General features: G+C 38.2%; 1 protein-coding gene across 2 annotated transcripts in view; it reads right to left on the minus strand.

Annotated features, from left to right (window-relative positions):
- Positions 1 to 4,435: 4,435 nt before the first annotated feature.
- WFDC1 (WAP four-disulfide core domain 1) overlaps positions 4,436 to 24,359 on the minus strand; it is a 38,126-nt gene continuing 18,202 nt past the window's right edge. The window contains exons 2-6 of one of the 2 annotated variants that reach the window (XM_031950200.1): positions 18,302 to 18,497; positions 14,343 to 14,426; positions 11,193 to 11,330; positions 7,211 to 7,252; positions 4,436 to 4,550 (exon numbers count right to left, since the gene is read on the minus strand). In XM_031950200.1, coding sequence (XP_031806060.1) covers positions 4,492 to 4,550; positions 7,211 to 7,252; positions 11,193 to 11,330; positions 14,343 to 14,426; positions 18,302 to 18,497 — 519 coding nt within the window. In that variant the 3' untranslated portion in view covers positions 4,436 to 4,491. Of the gene's footprint in view, positions 4,551 to 7,210; positions 7,253 to 11,192; positions 11,334 to 14,342; positions 14,427 to 18,301; positions 18,498 to 24,359 lie in introns of both variants that reach the window. The other variant, XM_031950199.1, reaches the window with a different exon arrangement.

Here is a 24,359-nt window from a genome sequence, read left to right on the forward strand (position 1 = left end):
AGTAGGTTAATGGAGAAATGCAAAAGAGGAATGGTCCCAATCAACCAGTGACACATCCACAGATTATTTCCTAAATAGACTCACTATTTAGTTATAAGTTGCCTTGGATTTGTGGATTTCCCTAGTCATGTATCTCCCTGTTAGGTTTTTGTAAGTTTTGTCTGCTTTCTTCTCCATCCTCCTGACACTATATTGAGTAGACTTGATTTTATCTTCTATTGTAATTTTTTTTAATGATTATCCTTGCTTTGTCTTCTCATTAGTAAATGTTTGTGACTGGATTTAAGTAAATGGGAGCCATGATTATGAGTATGGACATGTAACTCTCCATACCAGAACTACCCTTAAAATAACCCTTAAGAATAAATTGCAGCTGAAAAGTGGCCACAGTAATTTCTCCTCCCCCAGAAAAAACCCAACAGGCTTTTGGGAGAATGAGCTAGTAGAGAGAGTGTTGGAAAGGGAATGGGGGATGCCCTGTGGGGTACCCCACTTGGGTAACTTGCTACCTACTTTATGGGGCTGCTTTAAGGGAAGCATTTTGCAAATCTTATTAAATTATAGGAATGCAAGTTTTTGTTACATATGGGATTAATGTTTCTTCCAGGTGGAATGGTGTAGTTGAAAAACACTGGACTTGGTGCCAAGGGAATCTGGGCTTATGATAAAATGGAAAGGATAATGGAATTATAGAGGTGAGAAGTAGGGGTTTGCCCCTTCCTTGTAGACCTTGAAGCTGAGGCTGGGCTGGATGATAACATGCTGGGTTTGATACAGTGAAGATTTCTTTTATGTTTGGATTAAATGGCAGCTAAGGTCCCTTCCAATTATTTGTGAAACTGAGTGGGATTTGAGTGCCGGCTCTATAGTTACTCCGTGTAGGGTTTGGAACAAGTAGTTAGATGACCACCCATCAGACACATTGTAAAGGGCAGGCTTGTTCAGGAATGGCTTGGACCAGGTGACTCTGTTATAGTTTAGACTTTTCAACAGATGTTAATCACTAACTAGAAGGGAAAAAATTCATTCTCCAAGTTCTGTTGATTTGTATTGAGATTTTAATTTAAGATACACAAAGAGATGTTCTGATGCCATAAGCAGATTCTTTTCCTTCAAGGTCATAATTGAAAGTGTCAGGAGGCTTTATTCATTTTAACTATTTGTATGGTTGGAACACACACAGTCCTCACCTTCCTTCAAGATGATGGGGAAGTGGGTTGATCAAATATTCTGGTAACTGAGAATCTCAATCCCTTTACTTTAAATGACCTCTGCTCTGTGACATAAGAGATGTCAAGGGAGGGGGAAAGGTTAGTACCCAGGGTAAGTCAATTAGAACTCCCTCAATTGCCCTATTATTCTTTTTTTTTTTTTTTTGGTGAGGCAATTGGAGTTAAATGACTTGCCCAGTGTCACACAGCTAATAAGTGTTAAGTGTCTGAGACCAGACTTGAACTCAAGTCTTCCTGACTTCAGGATGGTATTCTGTCCTGCACCATTGTTCTCATCCATCTCATCCAGATCACACAAAAATTTTTCCAATGGATTTATTCTAGAGTTTTATTGTTGGATCTTGCTTTAGTTTTACCAGAAATCAGATCTCTAAGTCACACCCATACCACCATTTCCAAACCACGCTGTCATACTTATGTTCCTACCCCTATCAATCGATCAATCAAACACTAAACATTTATTATTTCCAATGTGCCAGGCACTGTGCTGTTCTGATATTTTATAGAGGAAATGTATTTGGGAGAGTGTTGGATATGACATGACCCTTTAAAAAAATTTTTTTTGGCCAGGGTTCATAATATCTTATAAATACCTTATTATGCCAGAACTCCAGAGAAAAGTTATTTGTTATTGCTCATTCATTTTTCAGTTCTGTCTAATTCTTCATGACCCATTTTGGGGATTTTCTTGAATGGCTTACCATTTCTTTCTCCAGACCATTTTATAGATGGAGAAACTGAAGCAAACAAGATTCAGTGAAAAATCATATTTGGAAGCTAACATAGGAACAGATTATTGATCACTAGCTGAGTGAGAAGACTCAAGATGAGTAACAGGGGAAGCAGAGACACTCAGACGGAAAAGAGGAGAAGAAAGGTTGTTTCTTTCACTATCATGTTGGGAGTCAGCATTCAAAATGGCATGTAAGTATGTATGTAAACTGTATAATGTCCATAGGGAATACCTAGCCTGAATGATAAGTTTAGATATTCAACAGGAAGGAAATGCTGTTCTTTGGGTGAGTGAGAGTGGAAGTGAAAAGAGTTTCCACTTTTATGAATTCATTATTTCCCCCAAACAAAGTCTGAGCTTTCCTAACATGCCTTTACTTATGATGTATCTACCCCTTAACTGAAATTCCTTCTTCTGTTTTCTACTTATTGAAATCCTATTCATCCTTCAGGCTCAAATCAATCTCCTCTCCCTGCCTCCCCTCCATGAATCCTTGCCTGACTTCTTCATCCCAAGTACTCTCTCCTGTCTGTCCCATTCTTTTGGCACTTGTCACATACTACTTTTTACTCTGTGGCATCTTTTCCCATGGTTTCTTGAGTCCCCCAATTAGACTGCAAACTTCCCTTTTCAGGGAAGATGCTATTGTTGATGAGCCTAAAAGCTTGCCTCCTATGTCTACTACATAGAAACATCAATTCAAGTGAGAAGACCATCTGGAGTGAAGGAAAGAAATGTGGATTCTGGAGTCAAAGGATTTAAGTTGAGTTCCTAACCCTGTCATTTGTCTTGTTTGTGACCTTGGAAGAAATGTGACCTGGAACAAGGTTTTTTCCCTGCAAAAAATTTGGGGATTAGACTAATTATAAATCTTACAGTCTGATTCATTTTCTATTTTTCTTCTTGTCCCTCAGTCCAACTTTGCCCTCTCAACCTACCAGCATTCAATATTAAATTTAATCTTCACAAACTGTGAATGTAGAGGAGACATAAAGAAAGAGAGAAAGTTGGATACAACGTGATCTTTTTTCTTCTTTTAATTTTTGGACAGAGTCTAAGTAGCTACAAGTTGGAAACTGGGTGTTCTCATATATTTGGCTTTAGGAAAATCCAGTCTGGTGGAGTTTTCTCTTTACTTTGTCAGAGTAACAGCAAGATTTCAGTTAAGATTTCAACTCATATTGGGTACATGACTATGGCCAGGTTATTTTTCCCTCTCTTGGTCTCAATAACTCAAGCACAAAATAAGAAAGTTGGACTAGCTGACCTTTAAGATCCTTACCTGTTCTAATGATTTGTGGGATGGTGACTTCCCAATATGGCTTCCAAATCTGAATCAAAGTCCAATTCATCATCTCTCACTTTTGTGAAATTAAGGGACAGTGATTATCCAATCAGGAACAACATAGAGAAAAAGAAGAGTTAGAGATATTTGTCCTTGGGATTGAGTGTCAAAGAGATAAAGAAATCATTTTTTTCAAGAATCAACTCAAGTGCTCTCTTGTCTATCCTGCTTTCTTTGTCCACTCTTTGTCCCAAATGATTTATCCCATCTATACAATCTGAGTGTTTTCTTTTTATTATTCATGTGCATGGTTTCAGGAGGAATTTTAATTGGAATGATATTTAAGGTCTCTTTCAATTTTAGATAATGTGATTGCAACATATGGAATATCTGTAACCCTTTTCCCCCATGAACTCTTTCAAGGCAATAATTTGGCTTAATGTAATGATCAATTCAGAGTCAGAAGATTTGGGTTCAGATCTTGCCTGTATCACTTTACTATGATACCGTTGTTATTTACCTCTTTGGGTTTGAGTGTCGATATCTAGAAAATGAGAAAGTTGGGCTACATGGTCTCTACAATCTTTTCCAATGAGAAATGGACAAAGCAGTTTATGGACTATTAGAATTCAAGAGTTGGAACAACCTACGAAGATGTTCTAATTTAATCTCCCCCTTTTTATGAAAAAAAAATTGAGATTCAGAATATTAATTGAACTTGCCCAAGGATTCAAACCAAGTCTTCTTATTCCAAATCCCATGTGCTTTCCAAAAATTTCTATCAATTCTATCTGTATGGAAGTCATCTATTCATTTAGGAATCTCTAAAATGATGACAGAATCCCTCTCATATTTCTCTACTGAACAAAAAAAATATTAAATTCTCTTTCATTGGTCAAAACCACCTCATGATGAAAATTCCTTCTTGGTACTAAAATTCATACCTTTTGACTTTAAAACAATTTTATTGATATCTTTGTTTTTATATCATCTACATTCCTCAATATGCCTTTCCCTTCTTCCCCATAGAACCATTTCTCAGAATAAAGAATTTAAGAATGGAAAAAATATTCACCAAAACTAATCAACAAATGAATAAAGTTCAACATCGTATGAAGTGCTCTTTCCTCCTAGTTCCCCACCTCTACAAAGCAAGAAAGGTGTTGTATTCTCATGTCTCTTCTTTGGGACCAAGTTTGCATGACTTCATTTGTCCACTCATTTTCAATTCATCTATTGGATTAATGCAAATGCTTCTGTCGTTCTTTTTCGTAGCCGACCACATGATTTGAATTACTTGCTGTAAAATAAACCATAACTGTATCAAAATAATTGCATCAACTTTCCCCTCTTTCCCTTCAGCTTCTCCTCAAAACAAATAAAATCTTAAATCTCTCCCTACTACCTAGAGAACAATACAGTGGAAAGGGGCCTGGTTTTATATTTGAAAGATCTTATTTTGAATAACAGTTCTGATATTAATTGTATGATAGTAGGCAAGTCATGGTCTTTGTGCCTCAGTTTTATCATCTGAAAAATGGGCACTTTGGTGTAATAATAATAACCTAGCATTTATATAGCATTTGAAGATTTACAAAACATTTTATATATATTAACCCCTTTGATCCACACAGCATCCCATGATTTAGATATTATTATCCACATTTAATAGATGAATGGTAGATAGATTGGAGGAAAATCTAGGTTCAAATAACACTTTTGATATAACCAAGGATAAATCATTTAAAAAAGATCTTTAAACCTCAGTTTTCTCATTCTAAAAATAATAGAATAATATCTATTCTACCTATAGTAGAATAAAACAGAATAATATATTACAACCTATTCATAGAGTGGTTGTGAGGCTCAAATGAGAAAATGTATGTAAAGCATTTTGCAAACTTTAAAATGCCATATAAATATCAGATAATTATTCTATTGTATTGTATTTATTTTTGTTTTTTATAATAGTTTTTTTTTATTTTTCAAAATACATGCAAAGATAATTTTCAACATTCACCCTTGCAAAAACTTTTGTTCCATATTTTTCTTCCTTCTTTCCCCTTTCCCCTCTCCCTTAGACTGCAAATAATCCAATATAAGTTAAACATGTGCAATTCTTCTAATCATATTTCCACATTTGCTGCACAAGAAAAATCAAATCAAAAAGGGAAAAAATGAGAAAGAAAAAAAAACAAACAAGCAAACAAACAACAATAACAACAAAGTGAAAATACTATGTTGTGATCCACATTCAGTCCCCTTAGTCCTCTCTCTGGACGCAGATGACTCTCGTCATCATAAGTAAATTAAAATTGGCCTGAATTACCTCATGAAAAGAACCAAATCCATCAGATAATTATTATTACCAACTTCATGGCGATACTTGTGAAAAATTCCTTTTGTAAATTATAAAATGCTACAAATTATCAGCTAATTTTTATTGTCACCAAAACAACTACTATTCTTGGCCTTCAATGCCCAAATTAAAGATTTCTAAGGAGGACTTATAGAAAGGTCTGAATGAGAATTATTCACGGTAAGAAGACAAGGGGAGATTTTGATCTGCGCTGAGTAAAGAATGCTCACAGTGAAGAATTTAAATAGATACTAGATTTTAAGTTCTGTGAGGGAAGGGACTATCTTGTGTCCTCCATAGTGTCTAACACAATGCCTGAAGGAAGGAAGGAGAAATGGAGGGAGGGAAGAAAAGAAGGCAGAAAGGAAGGAAGGAAGGAGAGAAGGAAGGAAGGAAGGAAAGCAGAAAGGAGAGAAGAAAAAAAGGCAGAAAGGAAGGAGAGAGAAAAGGAAGGAAGAAGAGAAGGAAAGAAGAAAACTGAAGGAAGGAAAGGAGAGAGGGAAGTAAGGAAGATGAAGAAATGAATGAAGATTTTCTAGAAGACACAAATGTAAACAGAAAGGCACTGTGATTTAATGACAAGAGCAATGGATTAGGTGGAAGGAAACTTGAATTTTAGTCTTGGTTTTGCCATTCATTAACTATGAGAATTGAGGTAAGTGATCTTTATATATCAAGAGAAGTGGACTAGATTATCTCTAAGATTCCTGTCCTCTTTCACACTTAATTAACACTATGGGGTTTAATTTAATCTCCGAATTTTTTTAAGTTATGTATTTTCATTTCATTCTAGCAAGACAAATTCACACAGGCCTTCCATTAATTTTAAGATAAATGGATATTTAAAATTAGCTTCCAAAAACAGATTAGCAAGTGAATTTTCACATTTTAAAAGGCTTCTTCCCCCCATAACAAGAAAAGAGAAGAACAAAGAGAACGGAAGAAAGGAAGATGAGAAGGATAGTGACAAAGAGAAGTCAGTGAGTTGATAAAAGCATATATTAAGCCCCTGTTATAAGCCAGGTAGTGTACTAAGCATCAGGAGACATAGAAAGATACAAAGGTGGTCCTCAGATGATAGCCTAATGCCATTTTCTGGGTAGTAATTAAATACTTGCCAGCCTGGCAGGACTTTTAAGGTTATACCTAGCTGGTATTGCCTTCCAGAGCCCAGGGTCATTCCCATGTCATAATGGGATATCAGAGGAGGACTTTTGTAGCAAGTTGGGAGCATATAATACCACTAATAATGAATAATAACATATATTTACATAGTGATTAAAGGGCAATATACATTATTCTGGTTGATTCTTAAAACAACTCAATGAGAGAGCTTTTTCAAGTATTGCCACCACTTTCTAAATGAAAAAACAAAAGGTTCAAAAAAGTTCTGTGATTGACCAAAGGACCAAAGCTAGTAAGAGATAGAGTTGGGGCTCAAGCCCAGATTGTTTTTTGTTTTTTGTTTTTTTTATTTCAAATCCCTTTTTTTTCACTTTGGCAATTGTCATTTTATTCTTTAGCCAAGAAAAGGCACTCTGACTTCTTTCATGTGCTCACAACACAGGAATAAACAAAAGAAGGACACATTCTTATCTTACCTACAACTTCCTTATAAATTTTAGGTTTCAGGTTTTGTCCATCTGGAAAATCAACAAGAAAGACTTCTGGTTAGAAAGGTAACTTGAAAGAAACCTAGCTCCCCAGCAAACACCCCAGCAAAGATCTAAAAAGGGCACAGATGGGATAAAGATAAAGAAGAACAAAGAGAAACAACAATAAAGTCCGCCATGCAGTCTAGGGATACACAAATATGGCCAAAAGCCTACAGGCACTTGGAGAAGGGGGGTTGTGGGGGTGGGAATGGGGAACCAGCTTGGATGCTGGTGAACAGAGCTTGAGGCTACATGCATTGGGGACGGAAGGGTTTGGGGAGATGGCATGAAGCTGGGACAATTTCCCATAAACAGGATCTTAAATCAGTGCGATCTTGGTCCTGGTCTCTTGGAACAGTTGTGTTGGTGGGGGAAGAACCGGGAAACAGGGAAAGTCTGGCAACCAGGCACATGGCTCAGGACACCTTCCAGGAAGTCTGAGATCAATACAATCTCTGCCATCATATTGTAGCTTATCAGAATCATAGCAAGGGATTAAGCCCATTTCAGATGATAGATTGTGCAAGGAAAGTTATTCATATATATATATATATATATATATATATAAAATTGTGAGAAAAATCCAATCAGTAATGGACTTATCCATCAAAAGCAGGTTGAATTAGAAAGCAGAATTCAGCCATATATTGTTTAAGAAAACACAATTGAAATATAAGATTAGAATGAGCAACATTTAAATATTCTGTGTGAAGTAGAATTCATCTTGCTCCATCTGAGTGTGTTAGGTCAGGTTTGGCAAACTATGATTTGATAGCCAAATATAAGGTTCCTGAGATTCATACCTTCCTATAAGCCTCAATTAAATAAACCACGTTTATATACGCATGACCTACATAGGCAAAATGCATGTTGTACACACAGAGAGAACAAAGAAGAGAATAATGAATACCATGAAATAACTTTAAAAAGAGAGCAGAAGGAAATTCAGAAGCAGGCACAAATAATTGGCACCACAATGTTAAATTCAATATATACTTAAATTCTTAATTTTTAGTTCCTTATGCAATAATCTTTTTTTCCCTGTATATATAGGATTCTAGGGCTTAGAGCCAGAAGGGAATTTAGAAATTGTCCAGCTTAACATCAACATTATCATCATCAATAATTATTCACATTTCTATAGCACATTTCATTTTACTAAGTTGTTATTGTTTGTCCTTCATTCTTAGAGGACCATGACTTCAATGAAGGGATGCCATGACATACAAATAAATTGGATTTGAATTTGACTTTGAGGAGGTGTCTATACAAAGGCACCAAACTCACTTTCTTATCTGGAGCCAGCTGAATCCAGTGGCCAGATATAAATCAGGCCCTGGATACAGTGGGAGAACTTTACCTTTTTAAGCTAAGATGCTCAACAGATCTCAGTTTGACTGAGGCAACTATTCATTCAGTGACTTAAACATAGGTAAAAAAAGAAATGAGGTAAATAATTGTCTCCTCCCAAAAAATCTCTTTAATGTCTACCAAAAGAGAAGCAAATTGGATTTTCTTATTTGCTTCTGCATTCTTTCTGTTTTGATATGTTGCTTTGGTTGAAGTATATGAAGAAATTCTGCTCTGCTGCATATTGTCCATCCTCTGACAGAGAAGTGATGGACAGAAGGTACAGAAAGAAAATTATATTTTTGGACATCACTACTGTGTGGCCTGATTATGTTCAGTTGTTACAATATTATTGTCTTTTTTCCCTTTTTCTTTCTCTTGGTTTTTAATTGAGGAAGAGATATTTGAGGGAGAAAGGGATTAGTAATAATGATTTTTTTTTATTAAAAAAGGAGGACCACAGAAATATTTTAATGCACATTTCTGTGCATTACAATAGAAGGAAATTAAAAAGGATATATACAAGCAAGACAGTTTTTAAAGTTATGCGTTTTAAAAATAACTGCTAGAAATAGATTCACGGTTTCAGTTTAAATGTTGATACTATGCTGTATGTGTGAAAATTCTCTTTTTGGTGTTTAACTTCAGAAATTTAAAAAGAACCCTTTCCAAATTATCAATTATTTCTTAATAGTCAAACCATTCTTCTTGACCTTCTGCAGCATTTGAGGCTGTGGACCACCATCTCCTCCTGAGATTTTCTCTCTTCTCTGGATTTTTGTACACTATTCTTTCTTAACTCTTCTTCGACTTATTTGCCTACTCCAGTCAATTATTCCCATTTTGGGTGAAGTTGCCTGGCAGACAGATGAGCTTCAGACTTTTTTTTTTTTTTTTTTTTTTTTTAATATCAGGTGGTTGAACTACTTCCTTCTCCCCACAGGACACGCTGTCCCTACAACTATTAGCCAGCAGAATGGGGAGAAGGAAGACAGACAAATGCCTCCAGCCCTGGAGATAATTTGGCCTACAGAAAGAATAAACAAGTAGAAACTGAACAGTGTAGTCCCTATAGATTATATTTGAAGATTTCTATTATTTCCCACAACATTTAACATTCAGCTAGAGTACATAGTAAGTACTCATTTAATACTTGTTCATTTTATGATTGTCTCATAGAACCAAGGAAACAAAAGCAAGACTGAAGTTTTTAAAGATTAGAATATTTGAATATGATTTCAATGGGCTTGTATGCGATTTTTAAAGATTCTTGATTTCTGAGGTATTATGCATGATCTGTTAATGGAATTATAGGGGGAGAGAGTGATTAAGTTGGGAAATCTTGAATTTAAATCCTTTCTTAGACATGTCTAGGTGACTAATTGTATAACCTTGAAAAAAGTCACTAAATTATTCTCGACTTAATTTCCTCAGCTATAAAAAAATTGTCTACTTTACAGTGTTGCTTTGAGAATCATATATAGATAGATGCATATATACACACATATATATGCATATAGTATTTTTGAACCCTTAAGAAGCTATTATTAATTAATTCCAATAACATTGTTAATGGTTATTAATACTTAATAAAAATTAATTGTTAATGATAAGAAGATTAAATGATCTGTATTAGAAAATGCAAGTAATAGAAAAGTCTCATTCATCTAGAAAGGGCTTCCATAACACTGATGGTAAGAGTTGGAAGGAATCTTCTAGGTCATCTAGATCAAACCTCTCATTTTATAGTGGAGGAAACTGAGACCCATACACATGAAATGACTTTTCCGATGTCACACAGCAGGTGAGTGGCAGAGCGGGCACTAGAATCCACATTATTCAACCTTGGTCCTGCCTCAGAGAGCTTACAGTCTTTCTGAGCGATGGCTGGTGGGGTGGGGTCTGGATTCATACATAAAACAATTGAAGAACTGGTACTTGATCTTTGACTAAGATCTAGAGGAGTTCAGGAGTGTAGGAGCAGAAGAAAAGAAGAAGGAAACTCTTCACAGGGAAGGTAGAACCTTAAATCCTTTGATGCTGTGAGTAGAAGAGTGAAGCATAGAAATTTACAAGAAACAAAGGTGGAAGCCAGCGAGGTGTTAAAGTGCAGAGAGCATCAGTCCTGAATCAGGAAGACCTGATCTCAGACACTTACTAGCTATGTGATCCTGGGCAAGTCATTTAACTCCATTACCTAAGGAAGGAAGGAGGGAAGGAAGGAAGAAAGGAAGGAAGGAAAGAAGGAAGGGAAAGGAAAGAGGGAAAGGAAAGAGGAAGGAAAGAAAGAAGGGAGGGAGGGAGGAAGGAAGGGAGAAATTAAGTAACAAAAAAGAAAAAAGAGAGAGAAGAGGAGAGAGACAGAGATGCAAAGAGAGAGAGAGACAAAAAGACAGAGACAGAGAAAAAAGAGAAGAAGAGGAGAGGGAGAAAGGGAGAGGAAAGCAATGAGAGAGAAGGAAGGAAAGAAGGAAGAAAGGAAGGAAGGAAGGAAGGAAGGAAGGAAGGAAGGAAGGAAGGAAGGAAGGAAGGAAGGAAGGAAGGAAGGAAGGAAAAAGGAAGGGAGGGAGGAACTGACCAGAAGCCTTCCGTTGCTTGATGCACTGCCCTCTGTTGGGGATGCCTTCTGCAGAGTTGCCAGGGTTTATGATGTGGCACTCATAGCCTGTGGGGCAGTGGAGAGGTTCTGCCCCATCCTCAGTGGTGCTACAGGCCTCTGCTGGAAGAGACAGAGAAAAGCCCCGGCTTATTATACAGTGTAAGATCCTGGTGAGCTCAGCCATCTTGCCCCTTTCTACAGAGCTTGCTCCACCTAAATCAGCAGGTCATTCAGGCTCCCACAGATGTCACACAAGGTGGGCAGGGCACTCCAGACCAGAAGTAAGACCCATTTTTTGGATCCTGAGCCCCCTGGTAAAACCTGTGGACCCCATCTCAGAATCATGGTTAAATGCATAAAAGAAAATACATTGGATGGCCAGAGAAGCCAATTCTACTGAAATACAGTTCTCAAAATCTATTTTTAATTCATAGACGTCAAGCTAAGGACCCTTTCTTTCTTTCTTTCTTTCTTTCTTTCTTTCTTTCTTTCTTTCTTTCTTTCTTTCTCTTCCCTGAGGCAGTTGGGGTTAAGTGACTTGCCCAGGGTCACACAGCTAGGACATGTTAAGTGTCTGAGAGCAGATTTGAACGCAGGTCCTCCTGACTTTAGGGCTGGTGCTCTATCCACTGTGTCATCTAGCTGCCCCAGAACTCATGATCTTTAGTCCAACCCACACTTAAACAAGACTTCCTGCTACAACATTCCCAAAAAGGGAATATATTGCTTTCACTTGAAAACTTCCAGGGATGAGGAACTCATTATCCACCAAAGCAATACATTTCACTTTTAGATAGCACTAAATGTTAGGAAGTTTTGCCTTACAAAGAAGCGCATGCCCTTTTTGGTATCCCTTTCTTAGCCCAGTGCCTGGGATATAATTGATGCTTAATAAATGCTTGTTGACTAACTGAATTGCTAAGGTGGGAAATTGCACTATTAGAGCTTCAGTCCTCTGGCTTGAAGATTTTGAAATTTCTCTGGCTCTCTTCCACTAAGAATTTTTTCCCCTTTGAGTCTTTTATCACCCATCAATACCCCTGAGGAATGGATTTATCCATTATTGTCCAGAGAATGGCCTCTGAGGAGGCACGGAGAGTGAGACTGGCAACTTTGTCCAGCTCTGTCTCACGTAAAGCCAGTTCACTGGAGAGTCAGGATGTCACTCCAATGATTTCATCAGTCTTCTTCAAGAATGATGAACAATAACAACAATGGCTAATAACAGCTTCCATTTAAATATGCAGCATTTACTGTGTGCCAAGCACTGAGCTGAGCTCTTTATAATTACCATCTGTTGGTCCTAAACAACCCTGGGAGGTCAGTGTGATTGTGATCCTATTTTACAGGTGAGGAAACTGAGGCAAAGTGAGACTTGCCCATGGTCACATAGCTAATCATGAGGTCAGATTTGAATTTAGGTTTTCCTGCCTCCAGGTTCTACCAGAGGATATTGACCCCGAATGAATGAAGGAAGAAGGGGAGATGAGAGAGAATTCTTAAAATCATAGAATGTCAAGGGCATAACTTATCAGAGAAGGAAAAGGACCTGAGAACATAGCATGTCAGTCAGAATCAGAAATGATCTTAGAGAAGGTACAATGTACCCATTCTACAGATGGTGAAACTGGAGGAAATAAAGAAAAACTTTTTCCTCTGAATATTCATCATCTTGGAGAAAAAAATCCCAAGTTAAAACACACCAGAGTGAAGAGAAACGTTTCTCTCCTTAAGAGGAAGATCTGGTGTGTGTGTGTGTGTGTGTGTGTGTGTGTGTGTGTGTGTGTGTGTGTGTATCTTGTATCAGCTATGTTTAATAGATTTCTATATAAGAGTTCAAGAAACTCACATGAGGACCAAAAGAGGGCATCAGACGACTACCTTCTCTCTTCCCTGTTTTTCTTCCATTCATTCTCTCTGCAGTGTCTGGGTGAAAGCAGCCTGATATGGAGGTGCAGCCCAGGACTTTTTGTTTTTAAGTTTTTAAAACAATTTCTTTCTCCCCACTGGCTGCCTCCCTCAGTCCAGCTACCAGCCACCGGGGTGGGGAGGAGGACAAGAACTTCCCCCATCCACCTCACTAGAGATGGCTTGGGGTACACAACATAATCCTATGTAATTTTCAAACACTGTCCATTCCCAATATTCAGGTCAAGTAAATCAAAAAAACTAAGACCCAGTGGAAGCCAGCTTAGACTGGAAACTAGGACCGGAGCTGGAGCCAGGAATATTGGCAGCAAATTTACACTTAGTTTAGGACGGTTGGAGAGATATGGAGAACATTTTGACCAAGGATCTAGTTGTGTTGGAATAGGAGCATCCTGTTCCCCAAAGGCAGTTAGGTAGTACAGTAGTCTGGGGTCAGGAAGACCTGAGTTCAAATATGATTTTACTTATTATTAATAATTACTAAAATTAGTATTATTAACAATATTATATACTCTATACTACTAATAATTAGTAATTTTAGTGTGACTTACTAATTCAAATCTGATGCTTACTTACTAGCTGGATGATCCTGGGCAAGACATCTGACCTCTGTTTGCCTCAGTTTCCTTAACTGTAAAAAAAACCCCTCCAAATTGGTGGTTCCAATAAGAAATGCTTCTTTGCTGACTGGGCTCCAGAATCATTTCTAGGAGCACCCCCACGGTCCCCCTCAGCCTACTCACAAGAAGGAGAAAAACTTAGAAAGTGGGAAGGAATTTTGGCTGAAGGACAAAAAAGCACCTACTAGTATCTACTATTAAGCTGGTAGATGGTACAGTGAATAGTGCTGGATCTGGAGTCAATTTTCTGAGTTCAATCCAGTCTCAGACATTTGTGTGATCCTGGAAAAGTCATTAGACCTTTCCTTGCTTCAGTTTCCTCATCAGTAAAACCCATCACCCAGGGTTGTTCTGAGGATCAGATGTAATAATATTCACAAAGCGCTTGACACATAGCAGGCACTTCATACCCATAACTTCCCCCTTCCCTTCTTTCTTTCCTTCCTTGCTGAAGATGTATTTACAACGGTTTCTCAAGAATTACCAAGAAATTTTCCCTTGGCAGGTCCAGCATCCCTGCTTCCTATCACGGGACATATCAGCTAAAAACAAGACTGTCATATAAGACCCCATGTTGTACCTTGTAAAACTTCTTCTGGCCCGTCCAGCAGCCAGCCGTTGCCACCTAGCCAGCGAGGTTTGGGCTGCACCAGCCAGTCTAGGACTAATAAAACACACGGTCACATGTTAGTCACTTGTCACATCCTGGTGCTTCCGATGAGAAATGCCTTTCTGCTGACTGGACTCCAGAGTCAATTCTAGGAGCCCCCCAAGATTCCCCTAAGCCTCCTCACAAGAAGTAGAAAAACTTAGAAAGTGGGAAGGACTTTTGGCTGGAGCACAAACAAGTGTATGCCGGCACTGGACCTAGGTAATGGGACTCAAAGGACAATGGGAAGGCAAACTCCCACCAGTGAGGGACCCATTGAGAGCTAAAATTCCATCATCGAAAGAAAGCAGAACTGGGGATTTCAATGAATGCTTTGGGGAAGGCGATCGACTGAATTTGGTTCACTGAACAAATAAATGTGTTTGTATAACTTATGTGAAATACTATATAGTGTAATATAAATAATACAAAATTAACATATAATAAAATTTATATTATCTCAGGAAGAGGAGAAGGGAGGGAAAAACTTAAAACTCAAATTAAAAAAATAAATGTCAAAATTTGTTTTTATATGTAACTTGAGGAAAATGAAATAACATTTAAAAATACATAAATGTGTTGAACTAAAACTTGAGTTGTTGCATTGAGTTAAATACGTTTCCTTCTGACTCATCTTTTTAAAAATACAAATAACTCTGGAGTTCTAACACATGGTATTCCCAACACCATAATAGGAAAGCACATAGCACATAATAGGTGCATGATATGTTCGTTGAACCAGAGAGAATGAATTTATCAGAAATAAGAGTTCATTTATACAACTCTTTAAGTTTCACAAAATGCTTTACGTATCGTCTCATTTGAATTTCACAGATATCTTGGGAGGTGGGTGCTATTGTGATTCCCATTTAAAAATGAGGAAATGGAGACCCACAGGGGCTGACTGGCCAGAATCACACAGCTAGTAACCATCTGAGGTATGATTTTGAGCTCCAGTAGTGAGGTGATGATGATGATGGTGATGGTAATAGTGGGGATGATGATGATAGTGGTGGTGGAGGGGGTGATGATGATGATGATGGTGATAGTAATGATGGTGATGGTGGGAAGGATGATGATGATGGAGGGGGTGGTGATAGTGATGATGATGGTGGTGGTGAAGATGATAGCTATAGAAGCAGTGTGGTGTAGTGGACAGAGAGGCAGCCTAGAAGCCCACCATATGTCTGCATGACCCTAGCCAATTCATTTAATCTATCAGTGCTCTAGGTCAGATTCCAAAGGCAACACAGAAATATGAAAGCAAAAGCAAAATGAGACCATCTTGGGACCCTTAGAGATAATCTAACTAGCATCTTTTTCTGTCATGGTCCCTCTCCTTTGGCAGTCTGGGGAAGCCTCTGACCCCTTCTAGAATAATGTTTAGAGTTATTCTTAGAGTATTCTTAGAATAATGGGAGAAATACTAAATTTCATTTAGAAGTAAAATAAAGATATATTTTTCCCAAACAGTTTAGCAGAGCCCCTGCAGTCTACCTATATTTCTTTTGGGGGAGGTCCGTGAACCCCAGGCCAAGAGCTGCTGCTCCAGTCTAACCCCTTCATTTTACAGACTCCTAGAAATGGGAGTCCAGTCCCAAAATGTAACCCCTTACATTTACAGTAAAACTGAGGCCCAGAAATGTTGTCATGGAGCTAGTTTGGTGGCAAAACTCTGGTCTCAGATCCCAATTCTATTCTTACCTCTAATTGCTACCTACTCTATCCCTTCATTTCCCTGCTACCCTTCCTCTTTCTTCCTCTCTTTCTATAGATGACATTCTATGCTTTCTGGAAAGAGGTCCCATGGTTGATCATATGAACTCACAAGTTCTAAGTTGCATCAGGGCTAAAGTTCTTACCAAGTCTGGCACCAATATGGTGAGCATACAGGGATATCAAGCTGCCTATGGAAGGGAGAAGGAGACCAGATTGAAAAGGGAGCAAATCAAACCTTTTCTGTCAAGCAATAGTGGTATTGGGCTGGGGAGATGGGGATAAGGAAGGAGGAAGGAAGAGAGGGGGGAAGGAAGGGAGGAAGGCAGGCAGGAAAGAGGAAAGTTAGGAAGGAAGGAAGGAAGGAAGGAAAAAGAAAGGAAGAAAAAAAGAAAGGAAGGAAGGAAAAAAAAGAAAGAAAGAAAGAAAGAAAGGAGGGAGGGAAGGAAGGAAGGAAGAAAAAGAAAGAAAGAAAAAAGAAAGAAAGAAAGAAAGGAGGGAGAAAAAGAGAAAGGAAGGAAAGGAGACATGGGTGAATGGAAAGAAGGAAGGAGAGAGAGAGGAAGGGAAGGAAGGAGGGAAAGAGCAAGGAAAGGAGGGAGGGAGAAAGGAAGGGAAGAAGGAAGGAAGGGAGGGAGGAAGAAAAAGAGGGAGGGAGGGAGAATAAAGGAAAAAACAAAGGAAAGGAAAAAGAAAAGAAGGATGGAAGGATAAAAGGAAGGAATGGAGAAAGGGAGAGAAGGACGAAAGGAAGGAAGAGAAGGGAGGGAGGAAAAGAATAAAAGGAAGAAAGGAGGGAGGATCAAAAGAAGAAAAGGAGGAAAAAGAAACTGCTCACCTCAAGAGGGGTGAAGTGGAAATGGGAAAGCATACAATCAGGAACAGGAATTAAATGGGTGCTGTGTCCTTCCCCATGACTTTGAAGTTAGTCTGAAAATGAGCTGTTATTTCTAATTCTGTCACCACCTTACTGTGATGGCTGGTAATGATTTCTCCTAAATGCAACTTCTCAAGGGGAAATATTTTCTCAATACCCTTTTCAATGGGAAAAATAAATAGGGTTTATGGAATGCTCTCAGCAGCATTGTGATGAGCATTCCACAAAGGCAAGACATTATTTACCTTAACGGGCTCTTAGCAAGTAGGCCAGCTTTACCGAATAGGAAATAAAGGCCCTTTATTTTCCAGTACATCCATTCCCCATCCTCATTCTGTAAAATGGGTGTCATAATACCCTCTTGCCTCCCAAGGATGTTGTGAGGATCAAATGAGACAAAATATATAAAATGCTTTGCAAATTTTAAAGTGCTATTCCCCCAAGCCAAGAGGTCCTTCCTTACCCTTTTAGGATCTGGTGTCCCCACACTCACTGTCCATCATGCTCTGTTACACTCTCAGGAATGGCCCTGACAAGTAACCATACTAAGGCATCTCAGTGGCTAACGGCAGTTTAAAGAAAGTATGACATCTCCACATCCTCTTTTGTTAGTCCTTATACTCTCTGAGCATCTCAGAATTTCCATGCACTTGTCAGGATGAGGAAATTTGGGGGAGAGGGTAGCTGAAATCCTATCACAGGGGACTGGAAATGGACTGCAGGCAACCTGGTTCCATGGTGGACATGACAACAGAAAAATACAGTTCTCCCACTGAGAGCATTCAGTAGGGATCATGGAATTTAGAACTAGAGGGGATCTAAGTGGTCATCCCAGCCCTTTCATTTTACAGATCTGAACTCAGATTTTCCTGACTCTTAGATCCGGCACTCTATGCACCCTGGTACCAGCTTGCTGCCCCCACTTACCTCTCATGATCTCTTCTGAGTGACGCTGCTGGGATCCTGGCAGACATTTTAATGATCTGGATGGGGTTAAACATTTTTGTTTCCTCACCCTGCATTTAATAAGTTTACTTCCTAAATCCCATTTATTTCCCTGAGACTTTGAGCCTCTGTTTCAACACATGGGATTTGCATTCATTCACTCATTCACTGCCAGCTGTATGAAGGAGGATGAGATTTGGGGCATTAAAATTTACATTTATGCATTTACAAAATGATATAGAAGCCACAAAATGATGTAAAGGGCTTCTCTCCCTGCCCCATTCCTCACCTCCATCCCCATTATGGAGCTGCTCATCAAGGAGCTCCCCTCGACCCCAGCAGGGACCCTTACCTGGTGGAGGCTGCACTGATTCCAGGCAGGCGTAGGTGCACCCATTGAAGCAGCAACGCTTGTGCCTTTCACACACCGAATCTGAGCGGCATCTGGTCACTTCACAAGCCCCTTTGGGTAATGTTTGGGGGGGTGGGGGACAGCGCTCATTCCGGGGATGATGGCTACCTTGAGAATGGAGGGGGTATTCATAATCCTTGATTCCCCCAAAGAAAGACAGAATGAGAGAGAAAGATATTCATCCTGAGTAAAATGGAAATATAATGTGCATTATGAAACAGTACATTTATGAAGGTATGGACCATCCTACTGCAACTATCTTATTTAGGCTCTCTTTCCTTCCCCCTTCCCCCAATCTATGATGATAGACTCCCAATTGTTCTTCCTTTCTCCAATGTCTTTTTTTTTTTTTTTGCACTTTATCCTTCACACCAATACCATTTAAAAAGTCTTCCCAGGGAATAGCTAGGTGGTGCAGTGGATAGAGCTCCAGCCCTGAAGTCAGGAGGACCTGAGTTCAAATTTGACCTCAGACACTTAAAACTTCCTGGCTGTGGGACCCTGGGCAAGTCATTTAACCTCAATTGCCTCAGCAAAAGGAAAAAAATCTTCCTAAATCATAAAAATCTAAATTCCTGATCTTGGCATTTAAGACTTTCTAGAATATGGCTCCAACTTAACTTTCTAGTTTTTTTTTTTCTCATATAACTTCACTTCATTTACTTTATATTACAGCCACTAGTAACTAGTACCACTAGTAACAGCAGACTTGGAATCCTAGGTATGAATTCAGTCTGCCTCAGATACTACTTATGTGACTCTAGGCAAATCACTTTTAACCATTGAGCAACAATTTCTTCATCTGTAAAATGGGAATATTAATAGCACTTACTTTATTAGGATGTTGTAAAGATCAAATGAGATAATAAGGAAAAATCCTTAAGATATTATATAAGTGCTAATTCTCATTATTACTATTTTCAGTCTCTGGTATCCATCCTGCCTTATCCTGTTTCTTTGCTCATACTCTACTGCCTATAATGGCTTCTCTGTTTCTCAAGGTTCCTCTCTTTTTCTCAATTCTCAAGACAGATGTTACTTCCTCTGTAAAGTCTTTCTTGAACCTTCCTAAGATAAATGTGATCACTTTCTCATTACATAATTAAGCACTTTACTTGGACTTCTCATTCACACATAGGATTACGTTCATGTGTTCATTAATTCATTAAACTATCATAGTACAAATATTCTTGCAATTAGATTTTAAAGAAAACTGAGAAATTATTTTGTGTAATTTCTACATTTACAGATAAGAAAACCAAGATCTAAAAAGACTAGGTGACTTTTCTTTATGATGAAATGTCTTTCTTCCTTTCTAAAAAATAAGATCCTCTCTTTTTAAATGATGAGGAGAGGATCTGTGTCAAATCTATCTTTGTATCCCTCATGCTAAATACAAGGACCTTGTGGGTCAAAGGCATTAATCACAGGGCCACATGCCCCACCCCTCATTTCAATTTCAGTTTGACATTACTGTTGTAGACAGTAGCTATTTGATGAAAGTTTTAAAGATTTAAACTCTGGATAAAGATAAAACCTCTGGAGGATGAGCCATCCCATCATGAGATAAGAAAGAGAAAGCTCATGGTAGAAGGGCTCATCCTCCAGAGGTTTTCAATAAACAACTTTTCTGCCTTCTCCTGAGTGATCTCTGAGTAGTCATTTTGGGTAAGGGTCTTCTATATCCCTCACATATGTATACATGATTACAAAGAAAACCACTTTCACCAGTTCACAGACCTTCCAGCTCAAGAACTTCTACTTTAAATTTAGGATCCTATGTCAAAAACAGAAGATCCAGCAAGAAACTTATATGAAAATAGTTGTAGAGCATATAAGGAATTAGGGACCTGGGGATCCTCAAACAGGGCAATATTGCTACAACCCTGGACTGAAATGCAGCTTGCCTGAGTTGTTTATTTATTTATTTATTTATGGAGGCAGTTGGGATTAAATGTCTTGCCCAGAGTCACACAGATAGTAAATATCTGGTCACATTTGAACTCAATTCCTCCCATCTCCAGAGCCAATGCTCTATCCATTGCATCACCTAACTGTCCCCTCCTTTATTTTTTTTTAATTTCAAATTCATTTCAGAGTCATAAGACAGCAGAACTGAATGAGACCTTTGGAGACTCTCCAGTTTATGGATTCTATCAAACTGGGGCCTGTGAACTCAGTTCTTAAAAATTATACATATTTTGATAACTATATTTTAATAAAATTAGTTTCCTTAGTAGTTTCATGCATCTTTTTTATGCCCTTGAAAAGATTATTTTGAGAAGGGATCTACTGGCTACAACAGACTGGAAAAGGTGTCTAGAACATTAAAAAAAAAAGGATATGAATCCCTGATCTAGTCCATCTACCTCATTGGAGCACACTGAATCCCAGGCTGCTAAGTGCTTTCCCACTTTTTAAAGTAATGAATTGTGACCTATTTTCTTTCAGTAAAAATCTCTTCCCTCTTTTATCCTCTGAAGTCTTCACTCTCATCTTCAGTAATGGACTGAGAAATCAACAGACCTAGCCTGGATGAGATGAGTCCTCTGGCTCTCCTCTGACCTTGGAAGCCACTCAAAGATGACAGAAGGAGGTATCATGAATGGAGCCTTGAGGGAGCTAAGATCTGCTTTGATTCCAAGTTTGCTTCCCAACCTTCACTTCCCTCTGAGGAATACAGCACAATGCTTGTCTGAGCTCGTCTGATTTTGTAGGATTGTGATTATTATTGTGTGTGACTTATCCAAGATCACCCAGCTAAATATTAAATATCTGAAGCTGGATTTGAACTCAGGTCCCTCAGCTCCATCTACCTACCGCACCCATTTTTTTTAGTGAGGCACTTGGGATTGTTTAGCAGTTATTAATAGAAAGCAAAAGTTTTTTCAAAGAATTTCTGAACTTGAGCCACGAGGAACTCAGAGAAAGTATCTATTCCTATCTTGTTGCATGAAAGAGATATCTGAAACTCTGTTCCCTTCCCGTATCTAGAGAAATTTTATTCTAGCTAGTTTTGAATCATTCAATAAACTTTTTTTTTTTTTTTTTTTTTTTTTGCTGAGACAATTGGGATAAAGTGACTTGCCCAGGGATACACAGCAAGACAATAAACATTCATTGAGCACAAGGCACTATGCTAGACTTTGGGGATACAAAAGAAGGTAAAAGATAGTTCCTGCCTTCAAGGAACTTTTAATCTAATGAATGTACCTGGAAGGTACCAGGAAGAAGGAAAGCTAGAATTTGAACCTAGAACCTCCCAGAAGATTTGTTTTGGACTTGAATCCTGCCTCTCGAAATGTGTGATCTGGAGAAAATCACTTCTACCCCAACCCTATTTTACAGACAGGGAAACTGAGGTCCAGGATAGTGGAATGGAAAAAAATACCAGAGTAAAGTCAGAGGCTTTAAGTTTGTGTTCTGACTGTTGCTACTTATGTAAATGATTTAATGTCTATGAACTTCAGTCTCCTTATTTTTAAAAGTCAGTAAATACCCCTTGATGTCCTTTCTAGCTTTAAGTCCATGATTCTTCAGTCTATATGTGAACCCTCTCATCTCTAGGGTTCCTTTAAACTCTAAATCTCATGATCCTACTTTCCATCATCTCTGAGCTCCCATCAACATAGACTTAGAACATTCAGGCAGCAACAGGAAGACCTAAGAGGGAAAGAATCCAAAAAAATTAAGCCAGAAGAAAAAAAAATCTTTTACTTTTCCTGAAACTTAAAATTTTAAAATAAATAAAAATAAATTTTAAATTTAAATAGATCTAAACTTTTATTTCCTGGAAAAAACTTGAATATCCCAGGGAAAATTCATCTGGCATAACCTAGGATGATGGGATTTTAGAGTTGAAAGGACCTGCTTCCTTCATTTATAAATAGGAAAACTGAAAGCTAGAGCAGGACAATGAATTACCTTAGATTATCTAGGTATCAAGCAAAAGAAGCAGGATTCAAATTCAGGACCTCTGACTACAAATGTAGTGCTCTGATATCCCAGCTAGAGGAAAGTTGTGGCAAAGCAACAAGAACCTTGAATATGTGAGTTCAAATTCTGCCTCTGATACTACTCACAGTGACTTTCAACAAATCATTCAAACTCCTCAAACCTCAGTTATGGAGGTTGGACTGTATGGTCCTTCAAGTGTTTTTTGTATTCAAATATTATCCTGAGTTTGCGGATATTTCCTATTCTTCCAAATGTTTTCTTTTTGTCCCTCATAGTGGGAAGAAGGTATATGTGCAACCAGAAGATCTGAGTTCAAATTCTGACTCTGACCCTTACTAATAATATGACCATGAATAACTCATTTCATCTTTCTCAGGATTTTGTAAAACAAAAGGGTTGACTAGATGAATCCTAAATTTATTTTCAGCTCTTAATATCTGATCTTTCCCTTCTATAAGTATCAGTACTAAGATAATCTTAAGTGATATTTATATCATATATGATAATATAACAATTGTAATATTATAAATAATATAATAGTAGTAGTAGTAGCTAGTAGGCTTGAAAGCACTTCACATTTGTTATCTAATTTGATCTTTACAATAATCCTAAAAGGTAGGTGCGATTATTGTTCCCATTTTACAGATGAGAGCACTGAGGCACAGAGACATTAATGACCTGCCCAGGGTTACACAGTGAGTAAATGCCTGGGGCACTATTCAAATTCAGATTCTCTTGAAGCTGTGTTCAGCACTCTATCCACTGAAATACCTCACTGCCAAAGTTTTTTTCAAAAGACTGTATGCACATTATCTCAAATGTCCCAAAGGTCTACCACAGATATTATGAGTCCCATCTCCCCAGTCACATAATTCTAATCAGCATCCCCCACAGGTCTCCATCCTCCTAATTCTAACTCCAGTATTCCATCCCAGTAGTAACACAACAAATAGTGAGATGTTTGTCAGAAGAAGACTTTGTTGATTCAGGGGAAAGTTGATAAGGACAGGCAGAGGTGACGGTGTTATTAGGGAAGAGAAAGGATGAGAAAAGGATGCTGAAGGAAGGGACCCCCCCAGTCTGTGGCAAAGGAGTGCTCTCTGCATTTTAAAGGGGGCTTGTTTGACTCTCCAAAGAGAGGATTAAGTGAGCCCCCTCAGTTTTACCTTTAAAAACAAGGAGCGTCGGAGGTGGTATTATTAACAAACCTGGTAGACGGCTTTCAGTTCCCTGCAGAAGGTTTCAGTTGGGGCAACTGCAGTTTTGTCAATGACTAGAAACAGACTGATAAAACTGAAAGGAAATTTCTATCTAGTCCAAAACCTAGATTTTGCAGAAAATTAGTGAGATCAGTTTAGGCTCAATAGAAGGGAAAGGATTTTCACAATTAAAATGCTCCCAACATGGAATGGGCTGCCTTAGAAGGTAGTGGGTTCCTCCTCATTGGAGATCATCAAGCAGAGTGAGATTCTTACTAACAGCTTAGTGGTACCGGGGACAGAGCATTCAGCTGGATGTCAAAAAGACCTAATTTTAAAGCCTGTCTGAGATATCAACTAGCTGGGCATCTCTGGAAAGTCATTTAACTTTCCTGTTTCTACCTTATTAAAATGTCCATAATAATATTATTTTATCACCCAGGGATACCATAAGGCTGAAATGGGATAATACATGTAAAGTGCTATATGAATATTAATTATTATTTATCAAGGTTCAAGTTGGATTAAATGGCCTCTGAGGTTCTTTTCAATTCTGAAATTCTGGGATTCTGTGGGATTCGTTGTCTTGCCCATGACAAAAACAGACAATGAGAAGATTCAGGATTTGAGTCTAGGTCTTCTTTTTTATCTATTGCTTCCTTGTACTCAACTGGATGAATTGCACCAAAGTGATTTGTTTAAGGTCATTGGCTAAGCAGTGACAAAGTAGGATTTCTATTCTGAGTTTAACAGTTGTTCAGTTGATTTTAGTCATGTCTCTATGTGAGGCTTTCATGGAGAAGATACTGGAGTTGTTCGACATTTCCTTCTTAAGCTAATTT

Source organism: Sarcophilus harrisii, chromosome 2 (genome assembly GCF_902635505.1).
Source record: "Sarcophilus harrisii chromosome 2, mSarHar1.11, whole genome shotgun sequence".
NCBI classification, from domain to species: domain Eukaryota; kingdom Metazoa; phylum Chordata; class Mammalia; order Dasyuromorphia; family Dasyuridae; genus Sarcophilus; species Sarcophilus harrisii.